The 21958-nt window shown below is 35.1% G+C and overlaps 1 protein-coding gene across 2 annotated transcripts; it reads right to left on the bottom strand.

Annotated features, from left to right (window-relative positions):
* Positions 1-984: 984 nt before the first annotated feature.
* On the bottom strand, positions 985-21188 carry LOC144970072 (uncharacterized). 2 transcript variants are annotated; one of them, XM_078909278.1, is made up of 14 exons: positions 21047-21188; positions 17259-17563; positions 16223-16260; positions 15471-15558; positions 14649-14692; positions 11409-11556; positions 10093-10214; positions 9136-9219; positions 8408-8494; positions 7302-7390; positions 5714-5936; positions 4745-4867; positions 3202-3370; positions 985-1412 (listed from the first exon to the last, which is right to left on the bottom strand). In XM_078909278.1, the coding sequence occupies exons 1-14, from the start codon at positions 21167-21169 to the stop codon at positions 1187-1189; spliced, it is 1869 nt and encodes a 622-aa protein (XP_078765404.1). In that variant the 5' UTR covers positions 21170-21188; the 3' UTR covers positions 985-1186. The 2 variants fall into 2 exon arrangements, with proteins under 2 accessions (XP_078765404.1, XP_078765405.1); XM_078909279.1 differs by having other exon boundaries at positions 15471-15555.
* Between the last annotated feature and the right edge of the window lie 770 nt (positions 21189-21958).

The raw sequence follows: 21958 nt of genomic DNA, 5'->3' as shown, positions 1-21958 counted from the left end.
TGACAGGGGATATTTTTTTTTCTGTAAATCTTCTGTCTGTTTGTTCTTGGTTATTTATAATTTAGCTTATGATATCTTTAGGTTATGATTTTGATTTACATTTGTACTATTTTTGTTAGATTGCTTGTTTTTTTGTTTCAGTGGTCTCTCATATAACCTCAATTGTGTTGGAAGAGACCTAAAGCAACAAACAAACAAACAAACAAAAACTGCTCATACTCATATTAAAAAGGTTTTTCGGTTAGGTACACATGACCTGCTTACTTACACACTTACTGCGTGGATGAGACTATGGGATTGCCCTTGCACATATGTGTGTGTGTGTGTATTTATTAATTTGTTTACGTTTTATTTGTTATTGCCTTTGTGAAGCGCTATTGAGCATTGTAAATGGATAATGGCGCTATATAAATTTCCTATTACATTACATTACATCTGGGTGGGGTACCTGACCACCCATCGTGGCCAGGGAGGTACTTACTGTGTCTTCTATCCCCCTGTCTTGTTTACATCATCTCGCAAATTACACACTATTATTTTGGAGACAATATCGACCTTAGAATTTTTGCTATCGCCAGATCAATGCATCTCAAAATGTGAAAATGCAGGAAAATAACGCCTTATTTTACTTTTTTTCTGCTCTTTTTTCCAAAATTGCAAAGAGAATTGCACATTGTTTTGACTTCACATGTCATGTTATACACATACCAATCAAATAGAACCATTTCTGGGTCAAAATATGAATTATGTAAAAAGTTGCAGCCAATTTTCCGAAACAACCATTTTTCATGGCTATAGGGTGGTTATTTGGCCATATCTTCTTAAAGTGCTTCTAGAATCGTGCAAACTTTTTTTCCTATGACCATCTATCGACCTTCTATGAAAAAAACATAGTGGCATAAAATCCCCGAGGGGGGAGGGGGGGGGGGGGAGGTTGACCCCAGGTAGCCCACGACTAATCACTAACAACAAAGACACCACCCAGCCTGCTTTCAATGATTATTATATTATCTTTTTTATTGTTGGCTGAAGAAGGGTTTTTAGCCTAAAACGTTCTGTGTTACAGTATTTTGTTCTTTTTCGAAGCCGTTACATTCATTTTTGATCATTACTTTAATGTTGAGTTGTATTTCTTTTCTTATCCCCTGCCCATTTCTGAAGCGACTAACATATTTATTTTATAGTTTTATAAAACTGAACACCATGAGAGCCAAGTCGACGAATCGGTAGCTTGCTGAAATCCCAATGATTTAGATCCTGATCCTTGGTTAGATTTGTTAATACTGTCTTCATCACTGCCATCATCGTCATTATAGTCATCATCTTCATCATCATTATCATCATCTTCATCCTCAGTGTCAACAGCCACTTCAGCGAGAGCAGCTCTATATTCGGCGTGAAAGACATTGTCACTAAGAGGAGAAAAATGAGAAATAAATTTTACTTATAATAAAATAATTCTTCTCATTATATATTTGGCAAATTGGATTATATGTAACACTAACGAACACACTGAATCAATCGTCATCAAATTTTACACAGTGGTTTCAATTGACATGAAGTTGGTTTGCGTGTATTATGAGATTGATTAGACATCGTGATGATTTTTTTTTTGAAAAATCAAATTTGTTTCATCAAATCCCATAGAAAACAGATGCAAGCATTTTTAGCACGTGGTTTGTGTGTCAACCTTCCCAATACCGAGTATTACAATGAGGTGGGAGTACTTGCATTTTTGAATCGATACCATTAGTGGTTTGTCTCATTATTTTGAATACAATCAATTTCTTAATATCTATACGAACCATTTTCCATTCTTTACATTGAGAAAGAATTCCATGATCAGCCAGCAAAATAAATAAGATACTAAATGCAGAAAATACTTCTCTGTGCTCAAATAAAGAGCTCTATGGAGTTCTCTTACGAAGTAACAAAAAAAATGTATTGTCTATTAAGACTTGTCTATCAACACTTGAATCATAAATTATAAGTTAATTAACTTATCACCAAATTCATAATTGATAATTTCTTGTGAATATACAGTGTTGTTTTGGTGTAAATGTTGCTGCTCGAAGCTCGAAGAAATAAATAATAACGTGAAGTTGAATGTAAGCTTCAATTTAATTACAATTTAATTATCTGATCTGTTTTTGTAATTAAATTGAAACTTACATTCAACTTCACGTTATTATTTAGTGTTGTTTTGAGAAATATTGTAGTAGAGTTACTGCAGTTTTGTTGGAATGTAGGCTACTGCTCTGTGGAGAAGTTGGAGGAATTTATCTTTCCACCTACTTTCCAGTGTTTTCCGCTGCAACAATTTCAGGGCCTCAGTAACGTATTCAGTTCATGCAAGTAATTGTTGGTGACAAACCTCAAAGCTGCCCTTTGAACTTGTTCGATTTTCAGATTGTGGCCTTGCTGATAAGGATCCTATATACTGTACACGCATATTCCGATACGGGTCTGACTAAAAAAATGTATGCCTGTTCTTTCACCTTTGGGGGGGGGGGGGGGGGGGGCACTAGTACAGGTTCTGCCTACCACTTGGTCAAATCTTTATCTTACTCCGGTGCCTGCTCCCTAATTTCTCAATTTGAAATATTCAACTATAAAAATAAGGTACTCAAATATCTTCATCCTCACCCTCTCGTATTCAATATTTGTGTTGTGTGATGCAACTGAGGGTTCACTGGGTAAAACACATACTCTTGTGAAGAATATGGGAATTAAAATTGCCTCAACTATGGGAAACCTCTGTGGCGTAATGGTAGCACATCTGACCAGTAATCAGGAGGTCTGAGGTTTGATCCCCAGACAAGGAAGACTGATTTTTTGGGATAATTAGAAAAAAAAAAAATCTTCTTTCTTGCTTTGTCTGGCACCGTTTCATACACACTTGTTCAAATGATGACTAATGATTGTGCATTTATGGGCTTTTAACACAGACTTATGTCACAAGGAATTGATAGACAAAATTTTTAAAAATAATACAGGGTGATAATAATTATACTTTAACAATAAATGAGAAGGGTGAAATTGGTAGACAAAAGTTCAGTTCCAGCTGACATTACTCATATTGGACAAATCTCAAATCTGCAAATGTATCAAATTCTTCGAACTCAAACTCTCCATAACAATATCATTTTAAAAGTTCTGAAAGTGATAAAAGTAAGTAGTCTGTATTCCCTTTTTGGTTACCTGTATTCATCAGTTTGTTGTTTGAGCACCTCCCACACCTTCAAATCCACTCCCCCAGTGACAATGGTCATGTCACCAGCAGACAAAACACGCACATCCAGGCTCAGTATCCTCTCCGTGTCCTTGTCATCAAACGTGGCTTGGTACTCTAAGGAGTGACTGGATCGCACTTTCAACAAATGACAGAAGAGAACAAAACAAAAAAAAGATTATTAACCTTTTAGCTGCAAAATTGAATCTCTATCAAATCTGAATTGCTTCCATTATAGATAGTATGCGCTTGGCTAAGAAGCTCATAACATTGCCATCCGGAAGTATAATGAACCAACACTCAAAACTGTGTGTATCCATGAACGTTTATAGTCGGGTTAATACAGTTCAGTGAGCATTACTCATAAACGCGGATGGCAAAAAAAACAATAACAAAGACCTGAGTGACGTCATCTTCGAACTATCTATATGCAAGTTATTTGTGTAGACTTATTTTCATAAAATGGTAACAGCAAGTTGTGGTATGACACTCTCCTTCAGATCGGAAGATCCTGAGTTCGAGTCCTGCTCTGAGCAGTGCATAGTTGAGTCCTTGAAAAAGGTCCTTTACTCACATTTCCCACTGTAATCAGGTGTATAATGAGTACATGGCCATTAACAATGCTGTTTCTGTCAGAAAAAAAATTGTAATATTGCCTAGCAGGCATGATGTCTTGTTTGTAGCGCATTTAAGTCAATTCAGCACCAGTAAAAAAGGAAGAAAATGAGATATTCCAGATTTACAATTAAATAGCACATTAGAAAAAGTTAGGCAAAGGGGAACTGATTCAATTAGGGAACCGGTGAAGATTCTAAGAGCACAAAAGAGCCAAAATTTCATAATTCTACAAAGTTTTTTGTAGCAGTAGGCATGTTTGGTTTGGAGTAAAATCCAAACTTGTGTCTACTACTTGCAGAGATAGGAATATAAATATATGTGTCAGTGCATGGCATAATCAATCGGAAGGTGAACATTTTCGATTTGCATTTTTTTTTCATTTTCTGAAAGCATAAGCTCCCCAGAGCATTCTAATCTTTATCTGAAGTAAATCGGGTGATTTTTCATGAAGTTATGGCCAGATGTATGGTAAAGGTATCCATCAACTTTTCTCAAATTTCATACTTTTTCAAAAAATACTTAGAAGTGAACTTAAGCTTTGATGTTTCCCAAAGATGTACAAAAAGGGTTGAGTACTCAATTATGGCAAGAACTCATTTTTGATAAAAATTGACATTCTAACTAAAGTTGGTAATATCTCAGTTCAAACCTTTTAACCATCCAACTGATTATGTCATTCACTGTAAATATACTATTATGTTGATGTAACTTCAGTAATGTGAAAAGCTGTCGACTGTAAAAAGTAATAAAACAAAAATGAATATAACACAGCTTTGAAACCAAATGAAATACCAAACACAGATACTGTGTTTTGGTATTTCATTCTTTTTCGAAGCTGTTATAATTCTTGTTTGTTTTATTACTTTTTAACTTCGGTAAGTCCAAACAAATTACCATTGATATATCCCAGACCAGAGTCTAAGTCATAGCTGGAAGCCACCAAGTAATCACCACAACATCGGATGGCATCCGTGGATGAAAAGTCAGTGTGGTGGTTTGGGATTTTAGAGGCTTCATCTTATGAAGATAAATAGGAAAGCAATTCATTATTACAAATGTAATGTAATAGTAGAGAATGGCAGGGGTTGCCTGAAGCCTAGGATTGTGACAATAGAAAACGGTAGGGGCTGCCTGAAGTCGGTGATCGTAAAATACTAACGAAAGAGTGAAAATGGAGAGGCTTCGTATGGGAACAAAACAGACAATGGACGTTTCGGGTACAAACCCTTCGTCAGCACAACAATACACAAATTAATGTGGAAAACAAATAAAATAAAATGCAAAATAACTTGTATTGTCTGTACTCAATGGTGGTTGCAGTAACCACCGTTGAGTACAGACGATACCAGTTATCTTGCATTTTATTTTATTTGTTTTCCAAGTTAATTTGTTTATTGTTGTGCTGACGAAGGGTTTGTACCCGAAATGTCCATTGTCTGTATTGTTCCCATCTTATGTAATGTAATGTAATTCATTTATCCAGAAAGCAGAATCCTCAAAGTACTACACATACAAAAGCATTAGGAAACACAAATGAAAATAATACTAATACTACTCAAAAGCCTGCCTGAATAGAAATATACTCAAAAGTTTCCTATAATTACTGAGCTCGGGGGGCGTCTTTGATTTATTTATCTAATTTGTTTCATCCTTTTGGGGCTGTGACAGGGAAATATTTTTCGGCTAGAGATAATTTACATATGGGGACATTAATCAGTCGTTCACTTTGGGATCAAAGTGGTCTAACAGGTGTATACAGGTATAATCATCATCATCATTAAAATTAAATTCAAAACATGACATGAAAAAAGATGAATCCTCTTCCTTGTCCGTTTTATAAAATAAATAAAAAATACTCCTTACTCTTTTTCCAGTCGAGCACTTTAATATTCCTGGCATCATCTCCAATCAGCGTGCCTTTCCCGCAAACCTCCAGACTCCTGACGTGACGGGGAGTTAACCGAATCCCAGACGTAGACATTACATTTTCTGACTCAAAGACGCAAGACAACTGCATATCATCTGTAATGGAATATATTTTAATGGTCCCGTCCGACGCACTACTTTGCAGCTGTTTTTCAACAACCTGTTTGAGGAAAAAAAAAAAAAAAGATTTAGGCAACTGTAAATGAGGGTGAGTCACTCGGTCGTTTTCATAAAATTTGACACAGAAATACTCTAATACTAAAATCTTTTTTTTTTTTAAACGAAGGAAAAAATTCGTTTTTATTAGTTTCTCTGGGTTGAATAATGAAAAATAAACCAAAAAATGACAGCCTAGCATATAAATTATAGTAGTGCGGCTATGTGGTCTTGTGGTATGGCACTCACTTCTGGATCGGAAGGTCCTGGGTTCGAACCTCGCTCAGCGCATAGTTAAGTCCTTGAAAAAGGCTCTTTACTCGCAGTCTCTCACCATACTCAGGTAGGTGTAAAATGAGTACCTGGCCATTAACAGTGTTGTCTCTGTCAGAAAAATTGCAATATCGCCAAACAGGCGTCATGTCCCGTCCTAAATGTTAAGAGTTGCTGTTGGACAGGGACCCCTTGTAAAGCGCTTTGAACACGTTTAGTGGATAGTGCGTTATATAAAAGCTCAATTTAATTTAAAATGTGAAAAAAAAAAAAATAAAAAAATAACTTCAGTGATAAATGCGCCATATGTCAATAAATTTTCATTTCATTTATCTAAACCTGCCACTAAGTCATGATATAAGAAGAGGCGACGTTTACTTATTTGCAGGTCTGATAACCCAAATTGTTATGGGGTAATTGTTGTGATGGAAATAATCCCAAACCAATGCAAAATATTGCCCAATACAACGATGTCAAATCAACTAATAATTGCATTAGGTAATCAGACCTGAAAATATGTGCTTATCGGAAGAGTCTACCTGAAACTATGTGACAAAATATTCAACCAAAACTGTTAAATGGTCTATGTATAAATTTTACTATTTTGAATATTTTTTTTGTCAACAAATTTGGTATCCCTCTATAAACTATACAGAAAACCATGGCAGTATTGAGTAAACAAATACTATTGCTGATCCTTAAGCACATTGGCAGCATGTGTATGAGATAAAACCTTAATTCATTTAGTAGTCCTTCAGAGTCATTACGCACATGGAGCCCGGCTTTCCTGGTTTCCATAGCGTGAAATGGACGATATAATTGCTTGCTATCCTTTGGATAGGACATGAGTCTATCGCAAAGTACTCTCCACCAGATCTACAGACCCAGCTACCCAATCACTGCAACAGGGGGGGTCAGAAAAAAAGTCTCGACTGCAATTGGGATCGATCACGGTCCTTTGTGTGAGAAGAGAGTGCTCTACCAACTGAACTATCAGGACCCCCTAATTCATTTATAATAATAATTAAATATTACATTGTGCTAATAAAGCACAAAGAGGATGAGAAAGCTAGTAAATTATAAAATATCCAATTACTTTGATCCCAGTGACGGATGCGTCATAAGCATGTAAGGAATATCGTTGCTCTCCATTGTCTAAGTTCCATAATTCTAGTTTACCAGTATCTGTAAATTACAAAGAGAAAAAAAAACAACAAAAAAGGCACTGAAAATCTATTTACCAGTAGGTAATAAAATTGATAAAGTTCTTCTGCTATAACATATGGTAAGATATTGTTGCATTTCTTGGGAGATTTTAATCTCTAAATCGGAATAGGGTTTAAAAAATTAAATTTCAATGCATCATTCCTGATAGCTAATGTACCCTTTTGATAATAATAATAATAATAATAATAATAATAATAATAATAATAATAAATAATAATAATAATAATAATGATGATGATGATGATGATGATGATGATGATGATGATGATAATAATAATGATAGTAACGATAATAATAATAATAATAATAATAATAATAATAATAATAATAATAATAATAATAATAATAATAATAATAATAATATATAATAATAATAATAATAATAATAATAATAATAATAATAATAATAATAATAATAATAATAATAATAATAATAATAATAATAATAATAATAATAATATAACAATAAATCTTATACTAATGGATGTGAAATCACGTGACCCAAGAACATGTAGGCCAATGCTTAAAGGAAATGTTACAAGACATTAAAAAATTCTAAGCTTTGAAATAGTTATAGATTATTTAATACGTGTTCATGGGCATATTTTGCAATGATAAAATATTATGTTGGTTTTAAGAATATTTTCGTCTCAATGGAATATAATATAATATACTTATATATAACGCCCATTAATCCACTGACAAGTGCTCTATGGTGCTTTACAATCACTCAAGACTATATAAACTAGCATTCACACTAGCACGCTCACACACATACACCCGTACACCCACATACGGAAATACAAATGAAATGTGATTTTAACTTAAGAGTGCATATCCGTCATTGATTATTGTGAAATTGATTAATCTCTAATCCGGATGGTAGTCGTGGCATTCCTTGTTTTACTAGTATTCGACGCACTGAATAAGTCATAGGGCAAATATAAGGGGGTAAAACATGGGAGCTTACAGTACCTGATCCAACCACGAGAAGAGAAAATTCTGATCCAAAGGAAATTTGGGATACGGGGTTATATGTGTAAATGGACTTCAACAAGTGGCCTGAAATAAAGACAGTTATTGGTCATGATATAGAAGATGATGAGATGATGATGATGATGATGATGAAGATGATGATGATGATGATGAGATCAAAGATGATGATGACGATATTGAAGATGATGATGATGATGATGATGACGATATTGAAGATGATGATGATGATGATGATGATGATGATGATGATGATGATATCAAAGATGATGCTGATGATGATGATGATGATGATGATGATGATGATATTGAAGATGATGATGATGATGATGATGATATCAAAGATGATGATGATGATGATGATGATGACGATATTGAAGATAATGATGATGATGATGATGATGATGATGATGATGATGATGATGATGATGAGATGATATCAAAGATGATGATGATGATGATGATGATGATGATGATGATGATGATGATGATGATGATGATGGCGATGATAGCGTTGATGTGGGTTTAAAAAAATACAATTAATCTTAAAAATCTGTTTAATCACCAAAGATTATTTATTCATAGTTATAGACAAATTTGTTGCATTAAAAAAAAAATCTAAATTAGAAATTTCATTTTTATGATCTGAATCTAAAATAGATCAATTAAATAGATAACTTAAACCAAAGGAAATCAAACTTTGTACATACCTGAGTCCATTGACCAAACTTTCAATGAGCAATCAAATGAACCACTCACAATTATTGGCTCCTCTGCTTGCATCAAATTTGGAACTGACAAAAAAGAATAATAGTAACATAATAATAATGTTATGTAAAATATCCAGAATTCTATCAAATACACACACACACACACGCACACACACACACACATATATTATATTCTCTCTTTCTGTGAGCACGTGTGTGTGTGTGTCTGTGTGTGTGTGTCATAAAACTTGTTTTTGCCCTTTCTTCAAGCCTTGGTTGAAGAATGTATTTTAACGTGCATTTTCCCAAAGAGAGAGAGAGAGAGAGAGAGAGAGAGAGAGAGAGAGAGAGAGAGAGAGAGAGAGAGAGAGAGAGAGAGAGAGAGAGATACAGAGAAAGAGAGAGAGAGTGTGTAGGAGAGAAAATGTTAGAGATAAGGAGGTGGGAGATGATAAATGTCAATGTATGAAATCAATAATCATCTGTCACCTGTAAAATAACAATTGGGCAATATCACTATCACCACTTTTTAGTAATCACCAATTCAATCAATCATATTAAAAAGAAAAAAGTTCGTGTCAAGTAAGAGGACAGTAGGGCATGACAGAACCACAACTCAACGGCACAGCATGAATTTCTGTTATGGGCGTGCTGGTTTAAAAACATGAAAAAAAACAAAACATTTGAGCTTTTATATAGCGCAATATCCACTAAACGTGCTCAAAGCGCTTTTCAAGGGGTCCCTGTCCAACAGCAACATATAACATTTAGGACAAGACATGACGCTGTTAACGGCCAGGTACTCATTTTACACTTGAGTACGGTGAGAGAATGTGAGTAAAGAGCCTTTTCCAAGGACTCAACTATGCGCCGAGTGAGGCTCGAACCCCATGACCTTCCGATCCGAAAGCGAGTGTCATACCACTAGACCACAAAGCCACACAGGAGGAAGTTAACCTGATTTTTGTGCAGCCGCCACGTCCAAAACCATCAAACACGTGACATAATTGCTATGGCCTCCAAAGTTTTTCTTCTGATCTCCTGTTGAAAGATCCCATGTCTTCACAGTTGTGTCTCGGCTGGAATAGAATTTATATACAAAAAAAGTACAGTTAAGAATTTAATAAAGAAAAAGGATTCCATTAAATTTGCAAGTCAGAAACAACATTAATATACAGGATGGTTGGCAGTGTCCTACTCACTCAAGCATAAAAAGTAAAAGTAGTCCTTTGGAGTTCATCCTGGTTTCTATATTGTGAAACGGACAATAGCAATTGCTTGCTACCTTTTGGTCAGGACACTAGTTTAACACTAAGTACTTTCCACCAGATCTAACAGACCCAGCTACCCAATCACTGCTGGGTGGACAGGGAGATCAGACAAAATCTTGACTGCACCGGGATCGATCTCAGTCCCTTTGCGCGTTAAGCAAGTGTTCTACTAACTAAGCTATCGGGACCCACTCACTCAAGCATAATGATCCTGTGTGTAGTCAAAATTGTTCTCAACTATACACCGCTCAGAATGGGACTCGAACTCTGGACCTTCCAATCCGAAGGCGGGTGATAGTCCGAAAAAATTGTCATATTGCCTAACAGGCGTGATGTCCAGTCCTAAATGTTAAGTGTTTCTGTTGGCCAGGGACCCCTAGTAAAGCGCTTTGAGCGTGTTTAGTGGATATTGCGCTATATAAACGTTCAGTTTCAAAGTGATGGCATCTTATTTTCTAGTCTAAATATATGCTGGTCATCAATAAAGGCCATCCATCCTCCCTCTTTTACATCCCGTAATCACAGCAATCTGCCTATAGTACACCCTGCTACTACAATAATTATGCCACCTTATGACTCAATACGTACCTAACCTATTCATTATTAGTCCTCCAAAGGACTGGTTACACACACACTTCCAAGGAGTTTGTAACCGGAGAGGTAAAAAAAAGAGCTTTTATATAGCGCAATATCCACTAAACGTGCTCAAAGCCCTTTACAAGGGGTCCCTGGTAACAGCAACATTAAACATGTAGGATGTGACATGACGCCTGTTAGGTTATATTACAATTTTGTCGGACAAAGACAACGCTGTTAATGGCCAGGTACTCATTTTACACCTGAGTACGGTGAGAGAATGTGAGTAAAGAGCCTTCTCCAAGGACTCAACTATGCGCTGAGCAAGGCTCAAACCCAGGACCTTCCGATCCGAAAGCGAGTGTCACAAGACCACATAAACGGAGGGGTTGAAGGTGTGATTTAAATTTTAAGTGAAATGAGTACCTTGCTGTGACAACTGTTTCCTTGTGTAATACAACAGCTGTTATCAAGTCACTGTGACCTTCTAGACTTGTGACCTTGACATTTCTTGTTGATAAGGATGGCCTGAAGGGTTTTTTATTCTTTTTACTTGCTTTCGTGGATCCCTCACCTATCCAGGTTTTAAAAGAAGAAATTTTATTTTAAACATTGAAAATGTTGATTCAAGATTTAAGTTGATACAGATCCTTGATAAAATTTTACAATTTTAATGTAAACTTTTTATTGACTTATTCACATTTTCAAATTTTGTCTTGCAAATCGTCACATATCTCAAGTACATTTGCATGCAAAATTGTGTAGAATTTTTAAGCATCTTACACTATAAAGAAATTATTCAAATAATCACATATATGTCTATTAGAAAATGGTAGAAATAATTAGCTTTCAACAATTCAAACAAATTTAGTTATTAATCTTATGTTTTATTTATTTTTTTTTTAAAAGGGTTTTAAGGCACTTGCGACACATCAAGGTCATATCAGTGCAAGTAAAAAGGAAGAAAACGAGATTGAAAATAAAAATATTTTAGAATTACAATTAAAGCACCCAAGAAAAAGTAAGACACAGGAATATTGGTTCAAATAGGGAACAGATGAAGATTCAAAGAGTATATAATCAATGTACTTAGTTTGATATCACTTAAGTGTCTCATCCAGAAAGCAGAAGAAGAACACACTCAAATGATTACAAGATATGTTAAAAACAAAAAATATAACAATCAGCACATAACAGAAAGATGATTTATAAGGAAAAAAAAAATACACCTCCCAAAATGAACACTATCCATTTGACTGATTCCCCGCTCCACTCAGGACTCTGGCAAGGGCCAGGACAAAATCAAGTAATCCCATTCTAATACAAAGACAGAAAGCAACCCAGAAAACAGACTTTGGGGATAGAAGACACAGCAAATGACCTTCTGGCCACTGTGGGAGGTCAAAGACCTATGTGCGGCTATGTAGTCTTATGGTATGACACTTGCTTTCGGATCGGAAGGTCCTGGATTCGAGCCTCACTCGGCGCATAGTTCCGTCCTTGGAAAAGGCTCTTTACTCACATTCTCTCACCATACTCAGGTGTAAAATGAGTATCTGCTGACCGTTAACAGCATTGTCTCTGTCCCCAAAAAAATATAATATTGCCTAACAGGCGTCATGTCTTGTCCTTAATGTTAAATGTTGTTGTTGGACAGGGACCCTTTGTAAAGCGCTGGAGCACATTTAGTGGACATTGCGCTATATAAAAGCTCAATTTTCTTTTTCTTTTAAAGACCCCCACCCAGTGGCTTATCTGACATTGCTAGATTCCAAACAAATGATGCAAAGCATAAATGTGCAATTCTCTTATTACATAGTAAATATTTCCCGTTATGATTATTAAAAAAACAGATGTAAAAAGATAAAGAGAGAATGTAGAAACAAAAATAAATAAAAATGAAAGAGATTGTGAAACTCTAGTAAAACAATCAGCTGGTCATATGAAAAGTGGTTTTTCAAACGAAGTTTAGACAAATTTTTAAAGTTTTTAACAGTTTTCCTAAATAAATCAAATAGGGTGGGAAATTCCTTTTCAGTTTTGATCGAAAAAAGTCTTTCACATGAAACTTAAGAGGCCTAAACATATATATATATCTGAAAAGCTACATTATTACCTACATATTTCCTTCACTGTCTTTTAAAAATTTGAATGGCTAGAAGTAGAAGAAAAAAACAAACAAACAAATTTTGTTTCCTGAACACAACTCGTATTTTTATCTTTTTTTTCTCCATCAACTTTATGTGGTAATTAGTCGAGGGAGTTTCACTTTTAACATTCCAAATGATAGTTCTAATGTTCAGATGTACAATATAATAATTGATTTTTAGAGCGAGGTTAATCCTCACATCTTCTAAAGTGTTCAGCTAGTTTAGAAGAATCTTTTTATGATCTTTTAGGGGAAGGATATGTGGTCTTGTAGTATGACAATCGCTTTCGGATAGGAAGGTCCTGGGTTCGAACCTTGCTCGGCGCATAGTTGAGTCCTTGGAGAAGGCTCTTTACTCACATTCTCTCATCGTACTGAGGTGTAAAATGAGTACCTGGCCGTTAACAGTTTTGTCTCTGTCCCAAAAATTGTAATATCGCCTAACAGGCGTTATGTCACGTCCTACATGTTACGTGTTGCTGTTGGCCAGGGACCCCTTGTAATGCTCTTTGAGCACGTTTAGTGGATATTGCGTTATATGAAAGCTCGTTTTTTATATAAAAAGGTCAAGGAGGGTGTGGGGGACGATGACGACAAAGTGGCAGAGTGGTTAAGGCATTGTACTGCGACCGGACAGGTCCTTGGTTCGAGCCCCGCTTCAGGCACTTTCATTTTTTATCCTTGGTCAAGATTATTAACCCCCAATTTGCTCACTTGGACAACATGGGTGATTCCTGTTAACATCAGACATCTTGCTTGATGAATTATCTATATTCTTTTTGTGGAATGCCTAGGCGACGATATCTTATGATATCATGGCGGAAAGGCATAATTTAAATAAAAAAATTATATTTGAACTCCTCGTCATATTATAATTGAGGGTTATCAAGTGAATATCAGTGCCACAGTCTCTCAATCCCTTTTAAAATAATCTTTAATCACCACTCAGACTTTTTCATGCAAATAAAAAAAAAAGAGAGAGAGAGAGAGAGAGAGATATAAAAGGATATATGTTTTATTTAAGCCGAAACATTTTCATCCAGTTTTTTTCCCCTTATATATCCACCCGAAGTGGATGTCCCACTGCAAATCCAGCGAGCTCAAATAAAAAAAAAAAAAGAAAAGAAAAGAAAGAGAAGAGACAAACATCTACAAGTATAAAATAAATAATAAATAAAAAATTAAATAAAAATAAAATTCCCTTTATTCATCCCATAGAGGGAATTTGTCTCTTAAGTCTATTCCAAGGGAAGACTGGAATAACCCAGGCATCAGCTGCAGTGCAGCACCACGAATTGAGCTAGGGCGAGGTAATTTGCTCAAGGACACACAATGCAGTGGCTGGTGATTGAACTTTCGGGTGCGGAGCAAAGATTGTTCTGCTGAGCCACACCGCCCCTAAATGCTAATCATTGTGATTTTTGTCGAAAATCTATAATATTGATTTATTAATATATAATATTTATAATAATAATATAATATTAATTTATCAATTAATGTTAATTAATAATATTTACCCGATGCAGAACCAGGAAGCTGAGCTTTCACTTTTACATCACTTCTGTATGATAACGTAAAAAAAACAATATATTATGTTTTTATCTATACTGATTTCATGAATAACAGCAAAAAGCAAAAAACAAACCCTATATTATTTCAATTTATTTTGTTATATTACAATATTCATTTTCAAACATATGATGCAAAACTTACAATTCAGTCATATGAGAAAATAAATTATGCTAAATTACTGCTTTGAAATATCATGGAATTTAACAAAAATAGACTTTCATGATAAAATAACAATAAGAAAATAAAATAGAAGATGTACAGCAGTTAACGTCAAGGCAACGTTACAAGTCAGAACATTCAGTCCATTTGTAGGAAGAAATAACTTGGTTTTTGTGCTATTTATAAATAAATAATTTAAATAATTTGAGCTTTATATAGCGCAATATCCACTAAATGTGTTCAAAGCGCTTTACAAGGGATCCCTGATCAACAGCAACATTTAACATGTAGGACGGGACATGACGCCTGTTAGGCGATATTACAATTTTTCGGACAAAGACAACGCTGTAACGGCTAGGTACTCATTTTACACCTGAGTATGGTGAGAGAATGTGAATAAAGAGCTTTTTCCAAGGACTCAACTATGTGTCGAGCGCGAGGCTCGAACCAACTTCTTCCGATCCGAAAGCGAGTGTCATACCACTAGACCACATAGCTGCACCTAAAACCTTAACTCTTCGGTTCATATGCATGAATCGAAATTTGTTCGATTTCAAGAGTGAACTCGAGGGTTAAACAAAATCAATAAAATTTCATTCACTGCTTACACTTTTTCAACTCTGTTCTCATCTGACCGACTATCCTTTGCACGTTGTTTCAATTCGTCCTTGACCTTTCTTGAAGTCTGATCACCTGCTGGAATTGTATTTTAAAAAAGCAATAGAGGAAAAACTTCTTCAAATTAAAACATAATTATATCCATAGATGATATTTTAACAGAGAATAAAATCGATAAATGTCCCTTTACATGTTAACCTAACATTTAAAATTTTATTTTTTAATTAAAAAGAATTGATCTCTGCAGAAAATTTTGATAATCGTACAACATACCAAAAACATAAAAAAGTCAAAATGCCAAACCCAATTTTTCCATGCCAAATGGCTTTAAAATGTTAATTTTTTAAATTTTGGCATTACAAAGTCAATTGGCAATGCTGCCGTCTGTTATCCTGTGATTTCACAAACTCGAAAAACAAGAAAAGGAAGTATGTCATTCGCCGAAGTTCCCAGTCAAACTTTTAAACTCTAGACTAAAACGAATTGGCTATTGATCGGAGATGGCAAACACATTTTGTGCACGAATGATAGAGATTTAAAGTGCATCATACAAGCGTTTTGTGACGCATCATTTTAACAGAGTCCCCATTACGCATAATGTGCACAGAGCATCCTAAGTGAGTTTGAAAAGGAGGCAAAAACTAAAATATTATATCAGAGACAGACCATTCAAAACATGCAGTGTTCCATTATCTGGATTTGACTGTAATGAAAACAACAGAATATGAGATAAAATAGTCACCTGATGCTGGGACACTGGATGATACTTTAAGGTCACACCTAAATGAGGAGAAAAATAATGTAAAATATGGAACAATCATCCACTATCGTATAAAAAGCTGCTTTTGGCTTGGAATCCCTTGTAAAGCGGTCTGAGAACGTATTTTCTCCTAACAGGTGTCATGTCTGGACCAACATGTAAAATGTTGCTGTTGGCTAGAGATGACTTGTAAAGCACTTTAAGCATGTTTAGTACATATTGCAATATAAATGCTCTAGTTTTTTTGTTTTTGATTTTGGGCTAGTCTGTCAGTATTTATCACAATGTTTTGAAAAAACAATGCATGAAACTGCACTATTACACTGTACATTGCTACAGTGCTGCCAGTGCCCTGGCCCATGTAAATGTGTACAATGGAGAGCCAAAATGAGTAAGATTTTGAAAAAATGCGTACAATTCAGAAAAAATCGATAATTAGCACTAAATCGGATAATGGGCAATTAGACCACGATAGCAATGATATAATTAATATTTGAAAGAATGAATAAGCTTACATTTTATAGATGATAAATAGTATCAACTTCCAGATCCATATATAATTCTGATGGGTCAAGAAACATTTAATGTTTAAGGACACCAAAAAAGTGTATGAATGCTAAAAATGCTTAAATAATAGAAATGTAATTATGCGTACAATCTTCAGAAAAATGTGTACAATGAATGAAAATGCATAAAAATACGCATTTTTTACGTAAGGTTGGCACCACTGTTGCTATGTACTGTTAACACACTTGCTTCATAACTTTATGAAAAAGTAATCAGAATTTAGAGGGCCCATGATTTCACTGGTCAGCTTGTATTGAGGACAGTTATGAGTGAGACTCGTAAAAAGATTCTTAGACTCTCTTTTTATCCTTATATGCAGAAAAAAACCCAACAAGAAACAAAGTAAAAGCGTATAGTTACAATGCAAGAAAATACCTATCAGATCCTAAGCGACTAAGCGATCATTCTTATTATAGTATAGATTTTACATCACGTGTAGTTCATTGCTTACATTTCCCCACTTTTGGTACTGTCTGGACTAACACTCTTTGGTTCTTGTTTAAGTTCTTTATTATCATGGCTGACTGTTTTGTCTCTGGTTTCGACCCTCCATGGAGTGTATTCTTCTACTACTTTCCACTCTTGTGTTGAACGATCCTCACTTTCAATTTCATTCCCGTCTTCACTACTTCGCCCTTTTGTTTCTTCTGCTTCATTAATGTTTGCTTCCTCATTCTCCTCTGCTGTCACAGCATCTTTGACATAATCAGCTAAAAGGGATTGCAAAAATTTCCTGACTTTGCGTTTGCTCCTGACCTGCAAATGAATTGCATAGAGAAAAAGAATATCATAAACATATTTGTCAATGTAAATAAAATATCAAGCTCTGTCTCAGAGAGAGAGAGAGAGAGAGAGAGAGAGAGAGAGAGAGAGAGAGAGAGAGACAGAAAGAGAGAGAGAGAGAGAATGAGTGAGAGAGATAGAGAGAGAGAGATAGAGAGGAGAAGGATAGATAGATAGAGAGAGAGAGAGAAGAGAGAGAGAGAAAGAGAGAGAGAGAGTAGAGAGAGAGAGAGAGAGAGAAAAAGAGAGAGAGAGAGAGAGAGAGAGAAAGAAGAGAGAGAGAGAAGTGAGAGAGAGAGAGGAGAGAGAGACAGAAGAGAGAGAGAGAGAGAGAGAGAGAGAGAGAGAGAGAGAGAGAGAGAGGAGAGAGAGAGAGAGAGAGAGAGAGAGAGAGAGAGAGAGAGAGAGAGAGAATTGTTCGTGTACTGGGAGAAAAACTGGAGAAAAACTGTGAGTGATAGTTCAGTGGTAGAGCACTCACCCCTAAGCAAAGGAACGGGTATCAATCCCATTCTCGTGCACTTTAATTTGAGATTTTTTCGGACCCTATATCCTACCACCAGTGGTTGGGTAGCTGCGTTCTTTAGGTCTGGTGGTAAGTACTTTATACAATCAACTGGTGAGTTATCCATCAGACAAACAAAAAGTCCAAGAACAGAGTTTTTTGAAGCCGTTTGGCTTGAATAAATTGGTTTTATCCTCTTTGTATTTTTTTTCTTTATCATTATAATAAATCACTCAGTATTACTTATTTAATAGACAAACTATAGCATTGGCAAGTCTTTTTGTTTTGGATTTTAATTTCTTGTAATCAGACCATTTGGCACTTTTTCTAAGAATACTGTTTGGCATTTCTTGAAAAATCAATCTGGCAAAGGTCTAGGAATAATATTTGGCACACACTTTCGTATCCCTAGACATGCCAGGGAACGATCAACTCTCTACTTGACAAACTCAAACCTTAGAGATCTTATGACTTTTTGATATTTCAATTTTTGCTTAACTATCTATGTTATTAGCTTAGGGATGAAATGATGCAAACAATGAACAATCCGAATGTAAACCCTTCGCCCGCATAGAAATAGTCTAAACATATAAACAGAATATGTAGTGTGCGCTCCTTGCTGCATGGAGTCTGTATGACACGAAAGCCTAGTGTCAGGCCTGTAAATGGTTGGTGAAAAACTTGTCGGAACTTTTTGAACACGCAAAAATAGACACAACAGGACAAAAATATGGACACAATACAGACATGACACGTCAATTGACTAGTCAAATCATGTCACTTTCCCCTACTTATTTAAAACAAGGTCCTTATCTTATGGTACCAAAAAAAAAAAATCCCAATTATTTCAGGGCCCAGGTCTGAGTTAGTTGTAAAATGAAAGGAAGAGAACAATTCCTACCCTTTTGAAGGATGTGTATCTTCGCTCCTGTTTGTGTTAAATGTTTACGCTGGTTCTTCCATTTATTTGGATTAATTATTATAGAAGAAGAAGAAGAAGAAGAAGAAGAAAGAGAAGAAGAAGAAGAAGAAGAAGAAAGAAGAAGAAGAAGAAGAAGAAGAAGAAGAAGAAGAAGAAGAAGAAGAAGAAGAAGAGAAGGAGGAGGTGGTGCGGTCGTGTGAGAGCTTTCGAAGAAGAATATATATTTCGAAGAAAAATAATTATTTCGCATTATTTTTTTCCGTCTCACATCTGGACGGAACCAAAGAAATATAGAGACTGAGAAATAAGAACAGGAGATATGCATGTGTGTCAGTAGCAAAATAGAGAGAAACCTTCCGGTCCGGTTCGACACACTTCTGTGTGTGCGTTATTTACTGACTCGGTGTGTGTGTGTGTGAAGACGACTCGCGCGAACTTCGCGACCTCTCTCTCGCTGGCTGTGGCACAGTAGCCAGGCAGTGAATACATCCACGGCTAGCAGAGCGTGTAGGTGGCATGATAATATTATAGCTTTTGTTTTGTTTTGTCTTTGATGCGACAAATAAAAAGTTGTTTTTGTTTTGTTTTTTTTTAAAAGTCGGCATTTGAAATGGAATAAAATCTAATTTTTTTAAGGAATGAAATAAAAGTCTTTTATTTTCTTTTTTTATTGGTTCTGTTCTTTGACGTTACGAATTTTATTTTTACTATTATCTTTTTTTTTTTAGCACTTATAGAGCAAAATTGTACTGTTGGAAATCCGACAATAGACGGAAGATTTACAGGCCTGTAGTGTGCCGAGAGGAGCATAGTGGTTAAGCTGTTTGAATCTTGATTGGAAGTTCCTGGGTTCAAATCCCAACAGAGACTTTTTTTCAATACTAATTTTTTTCCTTCTATTTTATTTTTAAATTTTTATTTCCTTTATTTTTTAAAGCTTATTCATTGATTTATTTATATATACTTGTATTATTATCATTCTTTCATTTTCTTCATTTTTTTTCTTTCATTAATTTGTCATTATTATTTTCACCAGTATATTTTTATCATGTTTTATAATAATAATAATAATAATAATAATAATAATAATAATAATAATAATAATAATAATAATAATATGATGATGATTATTATTATTAATATTATTATCATCATTTTTTTTTTCTGAAACATTAATCCGGCAATTGTCTCTGGGCTATACTCTGTCCTCGACTTGTTCTTGTATCCTATTTATATGCAGGTCTGATAACCCAAATTGTAATGGCTTCTTTGTTGTCCTATGGAAATGCTCTCAAACAAACACAATATTATTATTAGAAACATGTAAATGTAAACTTCCACTAATCATAATCTATCAAGGTTTGGTTTATAATGCTTGGGAGGCCTTCCGAAACCTCCTACATGCCCAGTATTCTTTGTTTTTTTTATAATGGTCTAGTAAGGGGTTTGGGAGGGGGGGGGGGGACTTTTTTTAAATGTCACCCCCCCCCCTCCCAAATCCCCTACTAGAATATTATAAAAAAAGTCCCCCCCCCCCTCCCAAACCCCCTACTAGTTACTAGATACTAGAACATTATAAAAAAACATAAAAAAAAAACAAAAACAACCAAATAATACTGGAGATGTAGGAGCTTTCGGAAGGCCTCCCGAATTTTTAAAATGCTAGTCTACTACTATATAAGGCTAACTTCACTTCTAGTGACAAATTGAATTTGAATAAATAATTATAAACGCCTGACAAACGATCCAAGGTGAATTGAAAGAGATGCTAGATAGTTCTAGGAGCTTACGGAAGGCCTTCCTCTATCGATAAGAGATAAAGTTTAATAATCTGAGTTTGAATTGGAACTCGGACTGGCACACAGACGTGACGTGTAGTGTTAGTAGTTAGTGTTGTGTGACGTAGGGGGATATACAGTTTCAGTTACAGTACTGTAAGTGTAAGTTACAGGAGATCGATTAGCCAGCGAAGGAAACATCAACAATAATTTAGGCCCTATCTGTCAACTAAAACTGAATTCCTGCTTACTTTCACTCTTTCGTCTGATGATAAAGATCGGTTAACTCTTTCGAGTTGTTCAATTTCTCTTAACTTTTTCCTCTGCTTATGAATCAACTTTTTAGTTTCGTTTTTACTTATGGTTGTCGCCATGTTTACATTGCTTCGTGGAAAATATATGATTTTTATTACAGTCTAAATCGTTTACAATCTCCACTCATTCATATTTTCATTCGCGTAAAAATTAAAATTTATTGGAGAATAACCAATAATCAGTGGCGGTTCTAGCCTATTTATAGTGGTGGGGCAAAGATGATTCGGTCATATATATATATATATATATATATATATATATATATATATATATATATATATATATATATATATATATATATATATATATATATATATATATATATATATATATATATATATTTCAACTTTAAAAAAATAAAATATTTCAACCACAAATAATCACATTCACAATGAAATGACAATACCAGTAGATTTTAATTATTCCAAACGTAATCAAATATGAATCACGAAAGAGAATACAACAAAAAAAATAAAGCGACGAGACAAAATGCGACAACACCTTGACAATACAAGTCTATTTCGTTCACTCGAAAAATTAAAGAGATGCTTTAATCCCTCAACGGCGAGATTGATATTTCTGTTACATTTTCAGAAGTACGTAGTAACTTTAAAGTTTTCATCGAGAAGCAACAACCGCGATATGACTCGAGTTTCATTCAGAGCTCAAATTGCATCATTTTTACTGCTCTCTTGGTGGTTAGAATGATTGTGCCGGTGGTGGTAGTGGTTGGAATAATGGTAGCGGTGGTGGTGGTGGTGGAGGAGGAGGAGGAGGAGGAGGAGGAGGAGGAGGAGGAGGAGGAGGAGGAGGAGGAGGAAGAGGAGACGGTGAGGGAGGATGTAATT

The sequence above is a fragment of the Berghia stephanieae genome, chromosome 4, assembly GCF_034508935.2.
Source record: "Berghia stephanieae isolate SIO BIC M18660-M18661 chromosome 4, UCSD_Bste_1.3, whole genome shotgun sequence".
Lineage (NCBI taxonomy): Eukaryota > Metazoa > Mollusca > Gastropoda > Nudibranchia > Aeolidiidae > Berghia > Berghia stephanieae.
Note: the sequence above shows the minus strand (reverse complement) of the source record. Positions and strands in the feature narration are given on the sequence as shown.